Genomic DNA, 20,004 nt, shown 5'->3' with positions numbered 1-20,004 from the left:
ATGAAAAAGTACTCTAAATCACTATTGATTAGAGAAATTCAAATCAAATCAACTCTGAGGTGCCACATCATACCTATCAGATTGGCTAAAGGCTAGAGAAGATGTGGGAAAACTGGGACCCTACTGAACTGCTGGTGGAATTGTAGACTAATCCAACCATTCTGAAGAGCAATTTGGAACTATACTCAAAGGACTATAAAACTGTGCATACCCTTTGACTCATCAATACCTCCTCTAGGGCTGTATCCCAAAGAGATCATAAAAATGGGAAAAGGATCCACATGTACATAAATATTTATAGCAGCTCTTTTTGTGGTGCCTAAAAATTAGAAATTGAGGGGATGCTCATCAACTGGGGAATGGCTGAACAAGTTGTAGCATATGAATGTAATGGAATACTATTGTGCTATAAGAAATGATGAACAGGTGGACTTCAGAAAAACCTGGAAAGACTTATATGAAGTGAGGCTGAGTGAACCAGAATATCGTACACAGCAATAGCTACATTGTGCAATGACTTTGATAGACTTGGCTCTTGTCAGCAATGCCAGGATCTAAGACAACTCCAAAAGACTCAGCATTGAAAATACCATCCACATCCAGATAAAGAACTAGGGAGTCTGAATGCAGATTGAAGCACACTATTTGCTTTCTTTTTTTTTTTTTTTTGGTTTGCTTCTTCTTTCTCATGGTTCCTCCCATTGGTCCTATTTCTTCTTTACAACATGACAAATTTGAAAATGTGTTTAATATGAATGTATATGTAGAGCCTATATCAGATTGCATGCCTTCTTGGGGAAAAGGAAGGGAGGGGGAGAAAATTTAAAACTCAAAAGCCTATGGAAGTGAATGCTAAAAACTAAAAATTAATTAATTTAAAAAAAAAATAAGAGACTCGAGTTCTACTCCAGACTTGGGGAAAAAAAAGTTACATCCCTGAGGGTAGAGATTGTTTCATTCTTTGCATTTATATCTCCTGTGCCTAGCATATTTCTTGGCACATAGTGGCACTTAATAAATGTGATACAATCACAGGTACTATCTATCTAGATATTATCATAGAATGCATTTTACATACGACTGTGCTATTTTATTTTCAACAATCATATAGTCACATTTGAATGGGTAAGTTCTGATATGTCTCTAAAAACAAAGATCCCAGATTGAAATCAGAAGCCATGTAGTCCAATAACATTAATTTGTAATCATACTTCTTGGCTTAAACAATAAACAACCAACAATCAATTATGTAAAAATCACCATCAAATGCTTTAAACCTGGACAGGCTCAAACCAACGTATTTTATAGAATTAAAGTATAATGGGGAAGAAGGTGAAGATAAGCCCTTTAGAACTGGAAGGGTCTAGCTAGGGAAAAGTCCAGGTGGTGTAAGGAGTAACTACAAACTTTCAGTCCTAAGGACCTGAATAAAAAGTAAAAAACTAAACCAATTTTAATACCCTGATAAGGTTTTTTTGGGGAAAAAATAGTGGAATACTTGCTTGAAGGGGAATAAAACATTTCACAACCCTTTCCTGAAGGGAATGTCTCTTAATAACCTTCATTAACTTCTGTTTAGTTGCCTGAGAGTTGTCTCTCATCCAAAAAAAAGTTGAACACTGCCCCAATAGAGTATGTGTTTATTTAAGCTTGTTGGAAAAACATTCCTATCATTTCAAGAATGACTAAATATTTTTCATTCACATACTTGGCATTCCAGACTGTGTTTTCCCGCCTCTGTTGATTAAATGAAAATTAGCAGCCCAAGTCTGAACTTTGAGATTCACTTACTGAGGACATGTACTTAGCAGGGAAATCATGAGGCTCACAGTAATAATTCCTTTATAGGCATGGGATGTGGAAACTAGAGGAAGTAAACAACAAACTACACCCTTCCACATACACTTCATTAGACTTGGTCCTCAGCAGCTAGGACTGGACTTCATAAAATCGGAGAAGGAATTTTCTCAAGAGAGCATTTTAGAATTAATCTCTGACCAACTCTAGGTTTGGCCATACCAGAGATTTAGAATTTAGGGCAATGTCAAATAATCTTCCTTTCCATCTATGTAGGTGCATCTTAGGAGCAATCAAGTAAAATAACAACAGTACTCTTTACATGGAGAGATATATGGGGGCACAGAATAATCAAGTTATCTATCATTACAACTTCTCTGTGAGACTATACCAGCTCCCCAAACATTATAGCAATTTCTGCTTAAATACAAATTCTTAGAAACATATAATGACCACAGGCATAAACGGAAACCAGAGCCAAGCATCTGAAATGGGTATAGAACAATTTTGTCACATGCTTGTCAAAACCACAAGTCTATAATGCAAAAGTTTCAGCAGAGAAAGCCTTATCTTCATTTTATCTTTCATTTATCTTATACATTTTATGTATATATGTATACATCTTATATATGTGTACATTTATATGTATATATACGTATATACACACATACATTACTTTTTGATAGTTCATTTCTTCAAAGTTACTCTAAGTGACCAGAAAAAAATAATCCATGAAAAGTTTCCAAGGTCTGAGTTAAAGCCTTTCCCCACATGGTCATTTACTATGCATTTGTTACTCCATATACAACCTTATTTGGACAAGCAATGAAAAAAAAGACTGATTCTGTGCTTTAGTTACCTTTTATGGAATTGGAGAAACGGAACTAGTTTCCAGCATACTTAGAGTTAAGGGATGAAAACAAATACTATGAATATTTTATTATTGGTGCCTTACTAATAATAGCAGTGTGTCCAGCACTGCCACAGCATACATGGATTTTAGTTTTGACCCTTGTCCTCAACTGGAGCATTAAAAATTTGTGACAAAATTTTGTAGTTTCTTTTGACACCACTGACCCCTTGGGGGTCAGCAAAACTATGTTAGACTCTTCTGCATACAAGAAGCAACTTAATCTTTTGGGACCCTGCTCACCAGGCCAGAAGTATATGAGCATATGAGTGTGTGTCTGTACACACACACACACACACACATACTTTTTTTTATATCAAGGAATTCCTACCCAGTTTTATATGCCTGGTACAGGTTTTTGTGGCAATCTAGAATAAATCTCATTCTTGATTCAAGCAATGACATAAACATCGATGGGGATAAAATATTGAGCAAGGATTTTTTTCACCATACTCTTAAAAGGGCTTGATTGATCCCTAAAAACTGAGACGGCAGCATGGGGAGAACTGTATGAGTGGCAGCTCCCAGAACTCTTAACTTTTTGATAAGTACATTATAACATCATGTTCATGTGTATGATTGCCTTAATGAAGCATCTTAACACATGGACTTTACCACATACAATCAGAACAACACAATCTTAGAAAGTAAAACAAAACAAAAAAACACACACTCTGTGTAAACAAAGTCTCCAAAGGTGACTGTGATCATTAATCCCTATGGAAACAAATGTGACCAAAAAAAAGAGCAGGGGGGTAGTAAAGATGACAAAATAGCCTCTAATAAAAATTATAAAGTATTCCCACTTAATGAGATGCTGGACACCTCAAATTTATCTGCTATTGGTAGAATGGCCAACTAAGTTAGCAGTGGCATGAGGTTACCCAGTATGAAATGCTAACTTAGTAAGAAATTGTTAGGCTGGACTACATGGCCTTTAAGATTATTTCCAATGCAAAATCTATGATCTCATGATCTTGGGGATACTAAAAACCTTTAGAAGCCAGTCATACCCTGCCAAGGAAGTCCTGAACTGATACACTCAGGTATCAGAAATCAATCAAATGTTTTCATGGATCTGTTACAATTGGCCACACAGCAATATTGATGACTCCAGCATTCTGACATTGTCTTCAGTACTTAGATCGTGAAACCATGGAGCCCTATGACCCTATGGGGTGCCACCCTTTTCTTCTACCAGCAAGCTCCAGGGAGTGACTCACTGCCATTCCTACACATTTTTTTCTGATGCTACCATCATATCTATTTTCCAAGTTTCCCACGATCCAAACTATGATATCTGAACTTAGGCTACATATATGAGAGGACATAACTATGTTTCATATTCCCCCTTCCTCTGCTCCCTGGAAATGGAACTTGTAACTTTTTCAAGTGTTTAATGCAGGAATCCAAAACAAAGGGGAAGTTGACAAGCCTACAGTGGTTTAAAGACTGAATCCTGGTCTAGGGAAATAAAACTCATTCTGCAGAGTTCCTTCTTCCTTCCTGACTACCCCTCTTCTGCCAGATCTTGTCCTCAGATGCTTGAGTTCCTGTTCAATCTAACTGGTGGCTTTAACTTAAAAAAAAAAAAACAACCCACAGATCTCTTTGTACAGGAAAGCAGGTCCTTCGGGAAGCTACCTTTCTCCTACAGTTTCCCCCAACACTGAACCCCTCACCCCACATATTTTAGACTCATACTGTGAGCTTCAGACCTATGAGTCTTCATTTTAGGCTCACAGATCTGGAGTCTGTGGACTCTCTTTCCCTTTTCTTCCAAATGAAAACATCTCTTTTTGGCCTTTCAATTACTCTTCCTTCTCAGACTTCAGCCTTCTGTCTGCCTCACTGTCCTTCTGGTGATCTTAGTGCTCAAGATCTTAGAAATTTTTTCTAATTCGTCCTTGATCTATTCTTTTTGCCTACATTTGGCTTGTATCGTAAAGCAAAATTCCTAGGTCCTAAGAGCTAGCTCTGTTTTGAGTGGTTTTAAATGGTATTGCTTTCTACACTTATTGCCTCAGATTGGCAAAATAATCCGTACAGTCTTGCAACCAGGGACAAAGTCTGTATATCTGGTCACTGAACCTGATTTTCCTCTCATACTTTTGGTCTTTGGTTCTGACCTCACGGCCCTTTACTTCATGTAACTTGCCTGTCTAAGCTGAGAAGACAGACTGTCCTTCAGGTTGAAAGACATCAATCATGCAAATAGCCAATAAGCATTTATGTGCGAGTCATGGAGCTAGGTGTCAGGTATATTAAAATATGTATTAAAGTATCTTAAGTATTATTTAAAGTATTAAAATATTTATTAAGGTATATTTAAAGATAAAACATTCCTGCCCTAGAGGAACTTACATTCAGTTGGGAAAGACAACATTTAAATATATAATTACCAACAAAAGACATACAAAATAAATACACTGTTATTTAGGGAGGAGAAACTAGAAGTAAAAAGGTATCAGGAAAGGCTTCATGTAGATGACAATCCTTGAACTGAGCTTTAAAGTGACATCCCTGCTCTCAGCTCTTGGCTCCCTCTACTTCACAGATCTCAATATGGTTCATAAGGTTCATGCACCATGCCCTTTCAACAAACATTTAGATTTCACAAACATTTACTAACGATCTACAATATTCCAGGGAAATGGTTCCTCATTTCTAAAATTGCCAGCTTACATTAACGGAGCCTTCTCCTCATTCAAGAGGGTAAGGCATGAAAAGAGACCTTTCCTCCCTAGGACGTCATCAAGGAGTTCAATGGCAAACTATTTATCTATACACAAGAATCCCTGGAGTGTCTTAAGGCTGTGTTGGTTAATATGTATATGAAATAAATGGGCAAAACTGTCCCACACCACTGATTTCTTCACCAGCATTGCTTGGAAAATACCTAATATCTGCTTCATTTAAAAGCTCAAAGAAGTAATGTCTATGTTATTCACTATCTGTCTAAAACCCAATCTTGAAAAGTCCATGGGACTCAGACCCAATCTTGATAAGATAATAGTGACAGTGACTGAAGGCTCCTTCCAGCAGAACCTATTAGTACCTTATCACATTGCCTCTGCTAGAGTACAGAATTTGTAACAGTGCAGAAATGGAATAAATACTTCCTCACGGCAATCTCTCACTGACTGTGAATTCTGAGGAAGCCCACAACATTCCCCACTACACTGTGAGAAAACCACAGTTTTCTTGAAAAGTCATTTGCACATGAACATACTATAACTCATTCTATTTTTGATTGCCACCTAGGGCTACTACATGGAAGCTGTGGAATGCAATAGAATCCAATTCACAGAAAGAGCAACAAATCAAGATTGTATCACCCCAATGCTACATTCCAACACTTTCCCTTAATCCAACAAAATGTGAAATTAAAAACATAAGCCATTATCCCCAAGCCCTAAGTAACAAAGCTCTCAGATCTGGGGAGAAAAACAAAAACAAACCAACCCCAAACACTCCAATAATAATAGCTGCCATTTTGTTACATGAAGTGGTTTACATAGGTTATCCTATTTGGGCCTCACAAGAACCAGGTGAGCTATATAATACATGTATTCTTATTCCAGTTTAACAAATGAAGAAACTGGGGCCTTACCTCAGAGAGACTAAGCTGACCATGGTTACACCAAAAGTGAGTATATGACAAGCAGCATTCAAACCCACTTCTCTCCCAACTCCAAATCCAGAATGCTTCCCATAACACCATACTGCCTCCTGCTTGTTCCATTTGTACTCTATATTCTACCTTATACCTACAACGACACTCATGTGGCACTAAGAGATTGAGCAGGGACAGTGCTGGGTTTGGAGTCAGGAGGACCTGAGTTCAGCTCTGGCCTCAGATACTTATTAGCTGCATGTCTCAGGTAAAGCCACTTAACCACTGTCTCAGTGTCCTCAACTCTAAAATGGAGATCAAAATAGCACCTACCTCCCAGAGTAGCTGTAAGGATCTGTGAGAAAATATTTGTAAAGCACATATTTGCCTAACACACAGTAGGTTTTATGTAAATGCTAATTATTATTCCCAAATCAAATATCAAAAATTGGAGGGAAGAACTTTTTTGGTTGACAGGCAAGGGCTAGGACTTGAAACTTAAAATTAGCTGAGACATCAAGAGAGGATGAAAAATGTATGTATTGAATTACTTTCATCAAAAAAACTTTGTGCACGCCACATGCATCTTCTAGCAAAAGTTCTCCCAAAGGGTACCTGTCCCTTATGTTTATTTTACTATTAAATGAAGAGATCCTTAGTAGAAATGGCCTCCTACCTGCTACAGCTCCCCTTGACATACAGTGTTTGTTAAGGAAGTATTAATATCTATAATTTCACAATAACTTGTTACTTAGGGCAAATTATTATGAATCCAATTTTTGCAATAAAAATGGTATCTTCCATGGAATAAGGTACTGCATTGATAGTGGAGTCACATGCACAAATAGCAATACAGGAAAGCTAAGGGATATATTGCTATACTTTGGTGAATGAAAGAGATTAAAGAAAGAGCTTCAATCCTTGAAGCCCAGAATTCTGGGGTAAAAAATGTAGGAAGGAGAACTGCACTGAAGTTTAGAAGACATGTTTAGGAGCCATGAGACCATGGTACCTACCTTTACGTCTCTACACGGCCATTTCAGTTCATGACAACAAACAGTCTGTGATCCTAGACCAGGGATACTTAACCAACCAATAACTTAACAGTATTTATTAAGCAGGGATAATCTAGACAGGCTTAGCTGTTTGTTTGTTTTAGCAAACCTGATTTTAAAAGTTCGGTACAAGACTAGCTAGAGATGCTTGAGCATATCCTTCTAAGTATGGCATTCTTAATTTGACATGTGTGCTTTTTTTTAAAAAATCAAAATTTGAGAACATGTTTCAATATAATTTCTTTTCCTTTTTTATCTTGTGAATCTTATTTTATGTATTTAAATACATTACTGTGAGAAAGGGTCCTCCACAGGCTCTTTTGCCGGACTGCCAAAGGTGTCCCTGACACATAAAAAAATTAAGAATCCTCATTTTATGTGCAATCCAAAGAAACTTAAGGTAGACCATCAGTTCTGAATTGTAGAACAGGTTTCAAAAGATAAATTCATAATTCCAAGCAATTCATATTAGAATTCTAGTGACTTCTATAGCTATCACCCTTTAGTTAACCAGAGGTCCAAAACAGAGGTCAAGGTACGTCAGCCTGAAAAGGCAGTGACATAGATAAGCCTGAATTCTGAGCCCTTTGCATTTTTGGTTTGTGTAACCAAGAAGGCTGGAATTCATCCAATAAGAGGTTTTGCTATAGATAAGTCCACTTCCTTACATATGCTTCCTTAATCTTAAACAGACATGCAAACATTCTCTCTATCTCTCCTTAATGGAAAATAGTACATATGCTTTATATAATTCCTAGATAAAATTTTATAGCTATCAGAAAATAAAATTTTTTAAAAATCCTAATGAACAAGTTAAAAGAAGAGAGGAGAGAAAAGGAAACAAAATAAAATAATACAATTTATTTTAGGTTAGGTCCTCTAAACAGCACACCTGGATGGGGTATTGACATTAACTTTGTATGACTTAATTATGAGAGTACTCAAGAGTCCATCGAAAGAACACTTATGCACTTGTGAATTAAGTATGCTGTCAAGTAACACAGTTCAGAATTTTTTTTTAAGATCCTAAAAGAAAACAAAAGGAAAGTTCTCTTCACAGTAATAGGTCAGGTATTATTAAAAGAATTCTGCGCTATCACTTAAAAGGAGTGTATATTTTAATTAAAACACAGGTTGTTAATATAGAGTACTAATGCATGAAGTAAACATAGAAAGCACCTAAAACTAAAACCTTTCCTAATCAAACTGCAGTGGGGTTTTTTCATATGACTTTGGACCTTGATTATGCCCTGAGTGAGTCCATGTAATAGGATGTGTTAACAATTGCTATGCAAACTTCCCAGAGTAGTTTGTCATGTGCATTAAATATAAGTAAATAGTATATTTGTTTTGTGCCCTCCTCCCTAAAGCGGACCACTCTCTGTATACTGATATATTACTTTTTGTTTTCTTTTCCTATATTGTGTCCTCTCTTGTGTTGCAGATGAAGTCATTTGCACATCACAGTTAGACACATTTCAGTAATGATCCTTTCAAAGGCAGATTCTGTTTTCTTGAATTTCATCAGCTCAGCACACTAATTAATTAGAAGTTAACATAACACTTTAATGGATAAATTGCTATGTGGTTCATATGAAACCCACTATTCATTTGAATGTAAGATAAGTGGTGAACAAGTTCACATTATCCCTTAATTCTTTTTAATGTCAATCTTAAAGTCATAGAAAATGGGATGTTATGAGGACTCCCACCAAGAATTATGCTAAATGCAATATAAGAGACTCTAAAAAGTCAATCCATCCTTTATTTGGGTTGCATGGTGATTTTGCTTTCCTAATGCATAGGTCTGACCCCACTGCTCAATAAACTTCATTTATTTTCAGGATCAAATATAAATTCCAATGTTGGACATTCAAAGCTCTTCAACATCTAACCCACATACACCTTTTCAATCTTCTTACATTTTATTCCCCTCCATGACCTCTGTGATACAGGTATGCTGGTCTACTCACAGTTTCTTGACCTAAGTTTCCATCTCATCTGGGTGCCTTCACACTGAAGTACCCCCTCCCCTCTCCCCCACACCATGCTTGGAAAGTTCTGCATATCACTGCTGCCTCTTTAATTTCCCTAGCTTCCTTAAATACACAGCTCAAATCCTACCTTCTGCAAGGGGGTCTCTCATGGTCATCCTCAGCTGTTAGAGCTTTTCCTTCTCAGAATGCCTTCTATCTATTCTGCACATCTCTTAGACATACCTAGTCATGCATACATTGCCTCCCTCATGAGAACATGTACTCCTTAATGAAAGTGTCTGTTTTGGCCTTTCTTTGTCTCCCCAGCACTTAGCCCAATAGTTGGCAGATATTAAGTGCTTGACATAGGAGGTAATGTTGACTGACTGAGGAAGAAATATTTCTGAGTTATACTAGACTGAAAATAGGGCCAGAGAAAAGTGCCCAGAACTGAGGCAGAAGAATTTAATCTGTGGTTGCCCAATCATTTTCTAAAATAAAATTTTCTCTCCTTGTTAATAGAGGAGAAAAAGTTCTAAATAAACAGAATTGTGGGGGTGTGGTTCCTATATATGCATTATTTTCCCACATTAGAATGTAAGGTCCTTGAAGACAAGGATTAGTTTTATTTTTGTTTTTATATCCTTAGAGCTTAGCATACAGCTGGGCACACAGTAAGCATTTAATACATGTTTTTTCATTCATGTAACAATTTAAATGGAGACTGACAAAAATTGGCTGGAGAAAGAACTTTTTGTTTTCTCACAGGCACTTGGTTCCATATCAATTATTAAACTCTACCCATCCTTTTGAAGCCCTAATTTTTAATTTCTTCTCTAGTTACCCAGAGGCATAAACACAAGACACCAAACTCCAAAGCACTCTGCCCATGCCACTTCCCTTTTAGTGCCGAAAGGAGCCTTCTTCTTCTTGGTGTATCCCTCTGCCTTCCATTAGAATCCAGAGCTAAGGAGGGGTTTCTTTTGTAGCTATTTGTGGCTTCTATCATTTAAATAGTTTCAAGATCAATTGATTTAAATAGATTTTTTTTCACTAATCAGTCGGGTTCATGGATTTTAATTCCAGGAGTGGCTACTGGGGAGGCCACTGGAGAGTCTACCCATCATTTCTCACAGCATGAAGTTTTATTATCATTTTATGCAACTCCAATATTTCCTTAATGTCTCACTGACATTTATTTTCAAGTATAGGAGGTATGTGTGTGTGGGTAATTTGTAGAAAATTAGCCTAAAATCTTGAAGTTATGGAATGTGGCAGCTTGTCTGTTTCAAAGTTAGTTGTGAAGGTGAGGTGTTAATAGCACCACAGAGACCCAGAGCTTAAGTAAACTAAATGATATTTAAGACTCTTGGTAGGTACCCTTAAAGTAGAGGCTCCTAAATTAATTTGGTATTAAAATAAATTTCAGTAAAAATTATTTCCATAAATCCATCATCATCATGATTATCATCATCAGTTAACAAAAAGCGCTTTACGATTTGAAAATCAATTTTATATCTAGTATCTCTTTGGATCTCCATAACACCCCTATGAGACAGGTTCTAAAAGTATTATTAGCCCTATTTTTCAGGTGAGGTCAGGGAAATTCTGGAGCAAAACAGAGGAAATTAAGCCCATTCCCATACTGATAGATTATTTCCCATATGAGTATTTTTAATGTATGTAAAATTTTTATTCATTATTTTGGAGTTCTTAACTTGGGGGTCTCCAGACCCTCAAGAGATAAATGAATCAATTTCAGAAAAGTCTGTGAACTTGGATGTCTAAAAAAAAATTGCATCTTTTATTTTCACTAACCTCTAACTGAGATTTCCTTCAATTACGAACGTAGGCAACACACATTATTCTCAGAGGAGGTCTGTAAGCTTTACCAGACTGCTAGTGGAGTCCATAACACAGTGAAAGCTTAAGAACAAAAAAACCTGCTAGCACTGAAATTTTTTCACAGGCCAGATCTCTTGGAACACCAGGAATCCATGGGACATATTTGAGAAACTGCTACCTGAGAGGTGAATTAAGTCAACCAGGTGACCTCTGGTTTGTAAGCCTAGGTTTGACTTCTCAGTTCCCTTTTCTCTCTAAAGCTATGATCTTAAGACTTAGGGAGAAGTAGAGATTTTCTATAAGGCATACTTTATTGAAATGTAATTCTGAAATAATTTGTTAGAAACTTAATAAGCACAAAAATTTTGTAAGATATACCATCTTAAACATGGATTGATTTTTATCCTTTTTAAGTTCATTTTGCTTTACAGACAAACTCTCTCTTCAACCTATCAGTACAACTTCAAGAAATCTATGTATGTGTAAAATCTCACACTTTGAAAGGAAAGGAAACTAGGTGTTGCCAGAACAAGAGTGTAATATATGTTTCCCAAGAAGTCTCAGGGTTAAAGAGAGGAACAGAAGGATATGGGCCCTTTTACAACTGGCAATGATGTCCAATTGAGGCAAATTAAGCAATAACTCTCTTTCTTGGGGTCCAATGTGGGAAGAGTGATTAGAGCTAAAGGTTCCCTTTAGGGGGAACAGCCTCTGTGGGCTTTGAAATTCCTTTTCAAAGCTGGCAAAAGTATATCTCCCCTCCTATCATTTCAAATGTGATGCATGGAACATAGTTATAGTTGTGAATTATTATCTTATCTCTTCTCATTCTCCTCCCTGACATGTTTCTGATTCTTCCAGACTTCACCATCAAGACTCAGCTGCCTAACCCTGCATCTTCCCTTGGTGCTAAGGGACTTCTTACCCTGAAACATGCTTCTGCTATGCTGGCCCCTTTCTCTCATCAGTGAATTCTTTTTGGGTCCTCTATCTGGAAGATGGGCCCAGGACAGCCGTGCCTCATTCTCTTCTCTGCTGTGTTTCTCATTCCCCAGGGCAGGTCCTGTTCCCCTGTCTTCCTTTCTGCCCTGCTTTTCAAGCCTCTTTTATGTCTTGTCTTTCTCGTGGGTGTGTGAGCTCCTTGATGGAAAAGTTCATTTTTTTTTTGCTTCTATTTGTATCCCTAGCACTTAGTGCAGTGTCTAACACATATTAGGCATTTTAAATATACTTGTTGCTTTTGTATGGAACACAGTTATAAGTGACACAAAGATCACATTTCTTTATCTTTCTGCTTACTTTCGGGTGTATATTAGACTTAAATTGATTTGAAGCTCAAAATTTACTTATTTACATTAAGAAATTCCAACGTAAGCATGTTTACAAGAGCACAATAAAGACCAAACTGTTCTAAGGGCTTATTTAATATCATTTGCAACATTGTTTAAGTTGACTTGTTTTGACTGTCTAAATGAGGCTAATTTACAACTAGTAAAAGCATGAAATGAATGTCATCTAAGAAGGAAAAAATAAAATCATACACAAAAACTCAGGGGCAGAAATGTAAAGGTCTCTTGTCTAGGATGGTCAGGTGGTGAGAAGACCTTTCCCTCCCATTCCCTCTCCTCTTCCTGGTTCATCTCAGACCATCCAGGATCCCTGAATGCTCACTTAGCTTGGGTGAGATGGAAGTCACCATTTCAGTATCTTTCCCAGGAAAAACACTGCACAATTTCCTAAAGGCAATGAAATTATTCTTTCCTTGGATTCAGTTCTGGACCCAAACAATTGTCCATTTATAGCAAGGAGGGATGGCTCCTGTCCTCCTACCCTATTTAGAATAGGAGTAAGTCCTGATAAATTGATTACCTCCAAATTTGGAGTAAGGACCAGGCCTTATCATTTGTTCTGTTACTATATCCTAAGGTTCTCTAGGCCTCACCCCTTTGTCTTGCCTTGCCCCCCACCCTCTGTAGACCCCCAAAACTGGCACTACCATCTAACCTGCTGAACAAGCCCAAAGATATCTGAGACTTGACAAGTCTCTCCTGGAGTAGTACCCTTAGGACTTCCAGTACTTCTCAACCATTGTATAGCTATACCTTCTTTCATGTGATGCAGTACCCCAATGTGAGTTCCTTGACAGCACTTTGTTAATTGTATTCCCAGGACTTTAGTTTTGGCAAAAAATAAGTGTTTAATGTTTTTTTTAAACCATTCATTCATCCATTCATTCACCCATCCATCCACCCACAAGGCCTTTAGAGAGAAACTACATGGAATCCACAGTTTACCTTCACACACTGGGCAACATTCTCCAGGCACTTTAACAGGGTTCATGCAGCTTTGTCCACAGGCCGTTGCAACACAATGTGGTTCTCCATTAATACACTGGCAGAACGTGCAGTCATCTTCTCTCCAGCGGTCTCCATGTGCTCGGATCTGACCACTAGCAAAGCAGCCAGCAGGATTGTTAAAGGGATACACTGGATCTAAATTAAAGCATGAGTTCTGAGTGAGATCAAGGGTAATTCTAAATGTAATCTGTTTGTATCTAGAGATAGCTTTTTTTAGGTAGCAAAATCTAGTCAACTGAAGTGCTTTTACAAATGGACTGAGAAGGAATTCAAAGTTGTATGAGTCTCTTATGATTCCTGTGTAGGCAGCCATTGTGACAAATCTATGTCCCCCCATCATGATATAGTACCAAGAGTAAGAGATCTAGGGCACAAAAAACAATGCAGCAAGGTTCTATTGAAATTTTGGAAATCACTGTTCGTTGAACTGTGAGTTGGCAAACAGAAATCCAGGGATCCATTTTTAATCTGCCAGTGATCTTTGAATTGTTGGTTTAGCTCTTTGTTCTGCCTCAATTTTACCACCTGTAAGATGGAAATAGTAATATATTTCCCCAACTAGCTTATAGCTATATTATTACTTCTAGGACTATAAGAAATGTATCTCTCAGATGCTTTTAAGTACATTAGGAAAGGTGCAAGATTACAAGAAGAGGCACAATGATCTCTTCCTGTGATGTAGTTTGTTACGCTGCATGCTCAGACATACCATGGGTCAGTGCATGTGCCTTGGAGGAAAGGCTGTGAGCCTCAGCTATTTTTCTCCCCTTCAGCCGGGCAGCCAAGCAGCAGCCAAGGTTGGGGGACAGAAGTAGCCAAGGACAGTAACTGTAAAAAAAAAAAAAGCCTTCTGAGGTTATTTGATGAGAATATCAACACTGCATGCAAAATCCCCAAGTACTCTCATCATGAGAGTTCCTGGATCAAGAAGTTAAGATTTTATTTTCCCCTCCTCAGAGAAACTTAAAAACTAGATTCAACCCAGCTTCAATCAATTACTTGTATGCTGGGGAAAGGAGTTCTGACAGTTGAGGGTGAGATGTGCTGCTATGCTGATGAGATCAATCCAAGTTGTAAGAATTGCACGATGGTCAACTAAAGCTAACAGTTTTGCTTTTTGTAAAAAGTAATCTTCATAGAACAAGGCAGTCAACACTGAGATGGGCTAGGCTTCCTAGATCCCCTTTTAAAAATATTGCATGACACTTCATAAGCATTCAGAGACTAGACTTGAATTTCAGGAAGTGAAACAAAACAGGATCTGAGCCCAGACAATTCATTTGGATTGTTATGCAGGAATTCCTATCTATGTTTTGACACGATCAACCTGTTCATGGTTTTACAGATTGTTGTGGAATGAGGGCAATGAAAAAAAAAAGGTATAAATTGGGAAGTTAGAATTCTTATCGGAGAGTTCTATCCTTCAGACTTTGAACTGAATTATCTTCCTCCTATATTGGACAAAACAATTTTTAACAAGGTAAGACAGAGACATTTGTTGTTAGTCGTGTCCGATTTGTTGTGACTCCAATTCCTTGACAAAGATGCTGAACTGGTTTGCCATTTCCTCTTCCAGTCAATTAAGGCAAACTGAGATTAAGTGACTTGCCCAAGGTCACACAGCTAGTAAGTGTCTGAGGCTGGATATGAACTCAGGTCTTTCTGACTCCAGACCTAACATTCTATCTACTGAATCACCTGGCTACCTCCAAGACAGAGACTTTTACCTGGTATAAACTATATTTTTCCTAAGGCTGCGAATTCAACTTTTAAAGAACAAGGAAACAACTTTTAATTTGTGGCTTTTCACTATTTTCACCATTAAATCCTTCCATGCTATGGTTTAAAAAAAAATACAAAAAGGTGCTGGGTAAGCAGCACAGTATAGTGGAGCAAGAACTGGCCTTGGAGTTAGGAAGACCTACAGTCAAGTACTGGTTCTGGCACATACTGACTGGAACCCCAGATAAGTCACTTCACTTCTCAGGGTGCCAAATTCTGCACTGAAAGGTTCCTCACTATAGAGATGCCCTACACTCATGAAATCACAGATCTGGAAAATGATTTTATACTGAAATACATTTCTATTTTGTAACTCCATTTATACACACACACACATACACACACACATGATATATATCTATATCTATGTATCTATCTATGTTATCTACCTATCTATCTGTCTATCTGATATAGAAGACGAAGGAAAAATGCCATCTCTCACCACAGACACACAGATACACAATAGACAGGTGTGTTTCTGTGTGTCTATATATATGTGTGTGTGTTTTATAAAGTATATTCTCTCACTTCAGAACTAAGATGAGAAGGGTAGAAAACAATGGGTGTTTTGGCTCTAGGTTTGGTGTTCCTGTCACATCAGGTTTGTAATATTCTTCCTCTTTGGGGAAGGGCAGCATAGGATACTTTGTTTCCAGTCCTTGTCCTGAATCTGTTACTTACTAATTTTCTTTAAAACTGAACTCATCTTTAAGGGTGATTGATTTTAAAGTATGTTCCTGCTCTAAAAGTCTCTCTATGAATTTCAGTGGTGGGTGGTATGGGGGTATGGTGGGAGAGGAATGGAAACAATCTCAGGCCCAGATTTGCCTCTTTGTGTCTGATTCTGCCCTCTGGAGCAAAACTATTTACTTAGGGCTATGCTACCATGATGACTTTTGTATTAATGCTACTGTTGCTGTTTCAGTCCTGTCTGACTCTTCGTGACCCCATTTGGGATTTTCCTGGCAGAGATACTGGAGTGCTTTAAATCATTTCTTTCTTCAGATCATTTTACAGATGAAGATATTGAGGCTAACAGGGTTAAGTGATTTTCCCAGGGTCACATAGCTAGTAAGTGTCTGAAAACCAGATTAGAACCTGGGTTTCCTAACTCTATGCCTGGTACTTTATGCACTATGCCACTTAGCTGCCTCTCCTAGTAATACTCTCCCTCCCCCCTCCACTGACCAAAAATGAGATGTCTACAGGAAGGTTAGATAAGAGGTAAGAGATGGAGAAATAGAACAAAATATGAAAGAAAATGAGTCTTCTTCCTGGAAGCTAGGTGGCAGAGTAGATAAAGTTTTGGGCCAAGAGTCAAGAGGATCTGAGTTCAAATCCAAATTTAGATACCAGTGGTGTTACCCTAAGCAAACCATTTAACTGCTTTCTGCCTCTGTTTCTTCATCTATAAAATGGGGATAATAGTACCTAACTCCCAGGGTGAGGATAAAAATGAGATAATATTTGTAAAATGCTTAGTTAGCACAGTGCCTGGCCCATTATAGGTGCTTAGTAAATTTGTGTCCCTTTCCTCCTTTCCTTCAACATTTTCATGGATTTGGATGAGGGTGAGGTAAGCACTACAATCATGGGAATTCTGGCTAGGTTTCTGAATCATTCACCTTTCTGCACTTAACTGAGCAGATTTTCAGTCCTCCATTGTTATTAGAGAAATTACCTTCACAAACAGGACAGCATTCTCCTTCTGGCTCATAGTATCTATCACAGTTCAGCTCACCACAATGAGCAGAGAAACAAATAGAAACACCTCCCTGGCATCTGCAGAATTGACAATTGTCCATTCGAAACATGTCTCCATCGTAGTACTCCACACTGTTAAAAACGCAAGCTGGTTTCGTTTCTAGGAGTTTAAAAAAAAAAAAGGTCCATTCAAAGGGAACTTGGCATAAAATATTTTCAAATAGAGTTTTGATTTTTGTATGGGAGTACTCTGATAAAAAATTAATATAACCAAGGAAGTATTCTTTATTAAAAAAAATCAAAGTGGACAAATAATCTTTTCCCCACTAGATTCTAAAACTTCCTTTAACAAAATTTTCAGTGATTGTTGTTAACTAAGTGAAGGGGCCTTTTTACTCTGAATTCATCCTACCTGTCATGCCTGACCAAAAAACACCTTTTCTCTTAATTTCTTCTTTTATTCAAACAGAAATTATTTTGCCCTATTTTTCTTGTGAGTCTAATTTTTCCACTTTCATATCCTTCTCTCTCACAGTACTCTCTCCTCAGCTCTCTTTTAAAAAACAGAATAAAAAAATTATAAAATCTTAGAGCAGGCAAGGACCTCAGAGGACATCGAGTGTATCTTGTGCCTAAATAATCCTGCTCACCAGCATGACATCCCTAACAAACAGCCATCCAACTTTCACAAGAAGCTATCCAAACAATGGGGATCTCAGTGCATCGTATTCCACTTAAGAAGAACACTAAGTGTAAGGAAGTTTTTCCTTCCATGAAACTGAAAATGCCTCCGAGCTCTAGCTTCCACCCACAAGTTCTCATTCTGCCTTCCTCGGCCAAGCAAAACAAGCTTGATCCTTCTTCCACATAACAGTCCTTCCAATACTTGAAGACAATTATCCCTATTCATATGAAGTCTTCCCCTTTCCAGGTTAAACAGCTTTAGTCCCTTGTACCAGTCTCCACACAGCATGGTTTTGAGTGCCCTCATCACTGGATTTGCCCTTCTCTGGACATGGTCCAGGTTGTCTCAGTGCTTGTCTCTAACACATCAGTGCTCAGAACTGAACACAACAGAAATGAACGCTGCTAGTAGTAGCTGTACATTTAGAACTAGAATCTCAGTATGAGTTTATTTCTTTAATCCTAGAGCTCTTCCTCAGATTCTATTTAAACAAATTACTTCAAATGATGAAGAGAGCAAGGTCCTCTTGTTGAATGTCCTTTGTTCAGTGATATGGCCTTAGGAAGTCTCGGCATCATGCTCTACAACCACTGTAGTTCCTCTTCCAAAGGTCCAAAGGATCTCCAATCTGTTACAAATATCATTTAAAACTACTTTGCATTTACATAATGACTTTCCAAGTGTTTTCTCATCTACAATCGTTTCTGAGATAAAGTTGAAGGAAACACCTCCCCTTTAAAAGGTTATCCATTTATTTTTATTTCCTAATGCCTTATTAGAAAGGAAAAACAAGGCCAAAGGTGGCAGTGCTTTGGGAAGGCCTGAAATAGGACACAAAACAAAAGCATTCTTTTGCCTTGCTCTTCATTTGTCAATTTGTTGGGCTCCACCTTGTTAAAGACTAAGGATTTGGGTCAAGACATTTCCCCCTGTTTGGGGGATTTAATTGTTTCTGTTGATGATTACTAATCTTATAAAAAAAAAGTTTTTCTCTGTTTAAAATCAATTTCCCTGAATCTTAAAATTCTTCTCTTTTTCAGTGATGAAATGACCAGCTAGGCTACATGTCCCTAGAGATAAAAACCAATGTGTTTTCATAATTCAAACATTTGAATATTTTACCAGAAAAACAAAATGTTGCTTCTAACAAAATACTGGATTAAACTGTGTTCAAGTTGCAGAAAAAACTTCAAAATGCAATTTTAAAACTATCATTACAGTTACATAAACCAAGTAACACCAACCACTTAGACTTTTTTGATCAAATTGGGCTATTATACAGGTGAACAACAATATTCCTGATGAGTGAACTAAAAAGTAGGAAAAGAATCTCGGTTATTAATAAAGCAATTCTAGGCATACTAAGTATTATAATGGATGTACATAAGCTTAAGTGATAGAATGTAACAGACAGTTCTTTCTGATTAGAGTAGAGGTAACAAAAGAAAAGAATTAGCAGAGATGTAGCTGAGAGAGGGTATCAAAAAACATGTCTAAAAAAATTCACAAACCCACAAAAAATCCTTTATGTGAAAAATTATAGTAAATTATGAAATATGCATTAAATGGCAGGCTGTGTTTAAGGCTGTTTTTCTAGGACAGAGCATAATAAAAAGATTAACATGAGTCTTTGAGAAGCAATTATTAATTACTTCATTGATCACTGTGATCACAGAGGCAAGTTCTTAGTATAGTACTTTGACTATAGTTAGCTCCAAGAGGAAGGTCTAAATGGAGCAGTACCCTAGAGGTGTTAAAAGGAAGCTGTGAATGACCAAATTTGTACCCAACAATGCATTGCATTGTAAAAGTGTCCTTTAATAATTTAGCAAGTGTTTTCTGCCTCTTAACTAAACTTAAGAGCTACAGCTTATGTTTTTTTATTGCTTTTGTATTTCACAGCTCCTAGGTGCAAGGCTTTATATGAAGGACTTCATAACCATTGCTGCCAATGTATACAGATCAACGGATGGTAAGCAGGATGGATAGTAAAGAACTTTAGTTCAATTTAACTCTACCCAATTAAAAAGACATTTGTTAAATGTCCACTAAATGCAAAACACTTTGCTAGGTATTAGGAACTTCAAACCACAGGTTTAAAAACCTGTGATATTAATGATTATATCATAATTATTTGGTTCTAGAAATGTCAATGACATAGAAGTTTATATAATGTTATGATAAATGGAAACAAGGGAGGAAAACGGTCCCTTTTTTTCTCTTTTCTTCAATTTCTCAGTGGGATAAGACTGCTGAAGTTGCTTCTGGCTTTGGTTT

At 37.3% G+C, this 20,004-nt stretch overlaps 1 protein-coding gene across 5 annotated transcripts in view; it reads right to left on the bottom strand.

Annotated features, from left to right (window-relative positions):
- Positions 1-20,004, bottom strand: part of CRIM1 (cysteine rich transmembrane BMP regulator 1) — a 250,286-nt gene that overhangs the window by 72,621 nt on the left and 157,661 nt on the right. For 4 of the 5 annotated variants that reach the window (XM_072634147.1, XM_072634148.1, XM_072634151.1 and 1 more), the window contains 2 exons: positions 17,020-17,202; positions 13,494-13,691 (listed from right to left, as the gene is read on the bottom strand). In XM_072634147.1, coding sequence (XP_072490248.1) covers positions 13,494-13,691; positions 17,020-17,202 — 381 coding nt within the window. The remainder of the gene's footprint in view (positions 1-13,493; positions 13,692-17,019; positions 17,203-20,004) is intronic. The other variant, XM_072634150.1, reaches the window with a different exon arrangement.

The sequence above is a fragment of the Notamacropus eugenii genome, chromosome 1 (genome assembly GCF_028372415.1).
Source record: "Notamacropus eugenii isolate mMacEug1 chromosome 1, mMacEug1.pri_v2, whole genome shotgun sequence".
NCBI classification, from domain to species: domain Eukaryota; kingdom Metazoa; phylum Chordata; class Mammalia; order Diprotodontia; family Macropodidae; genus Notamacropus; species Notamacropus eugenii.
This window is presented reverse-complemented; position numbering and strand designations above follow the sequence as displayed.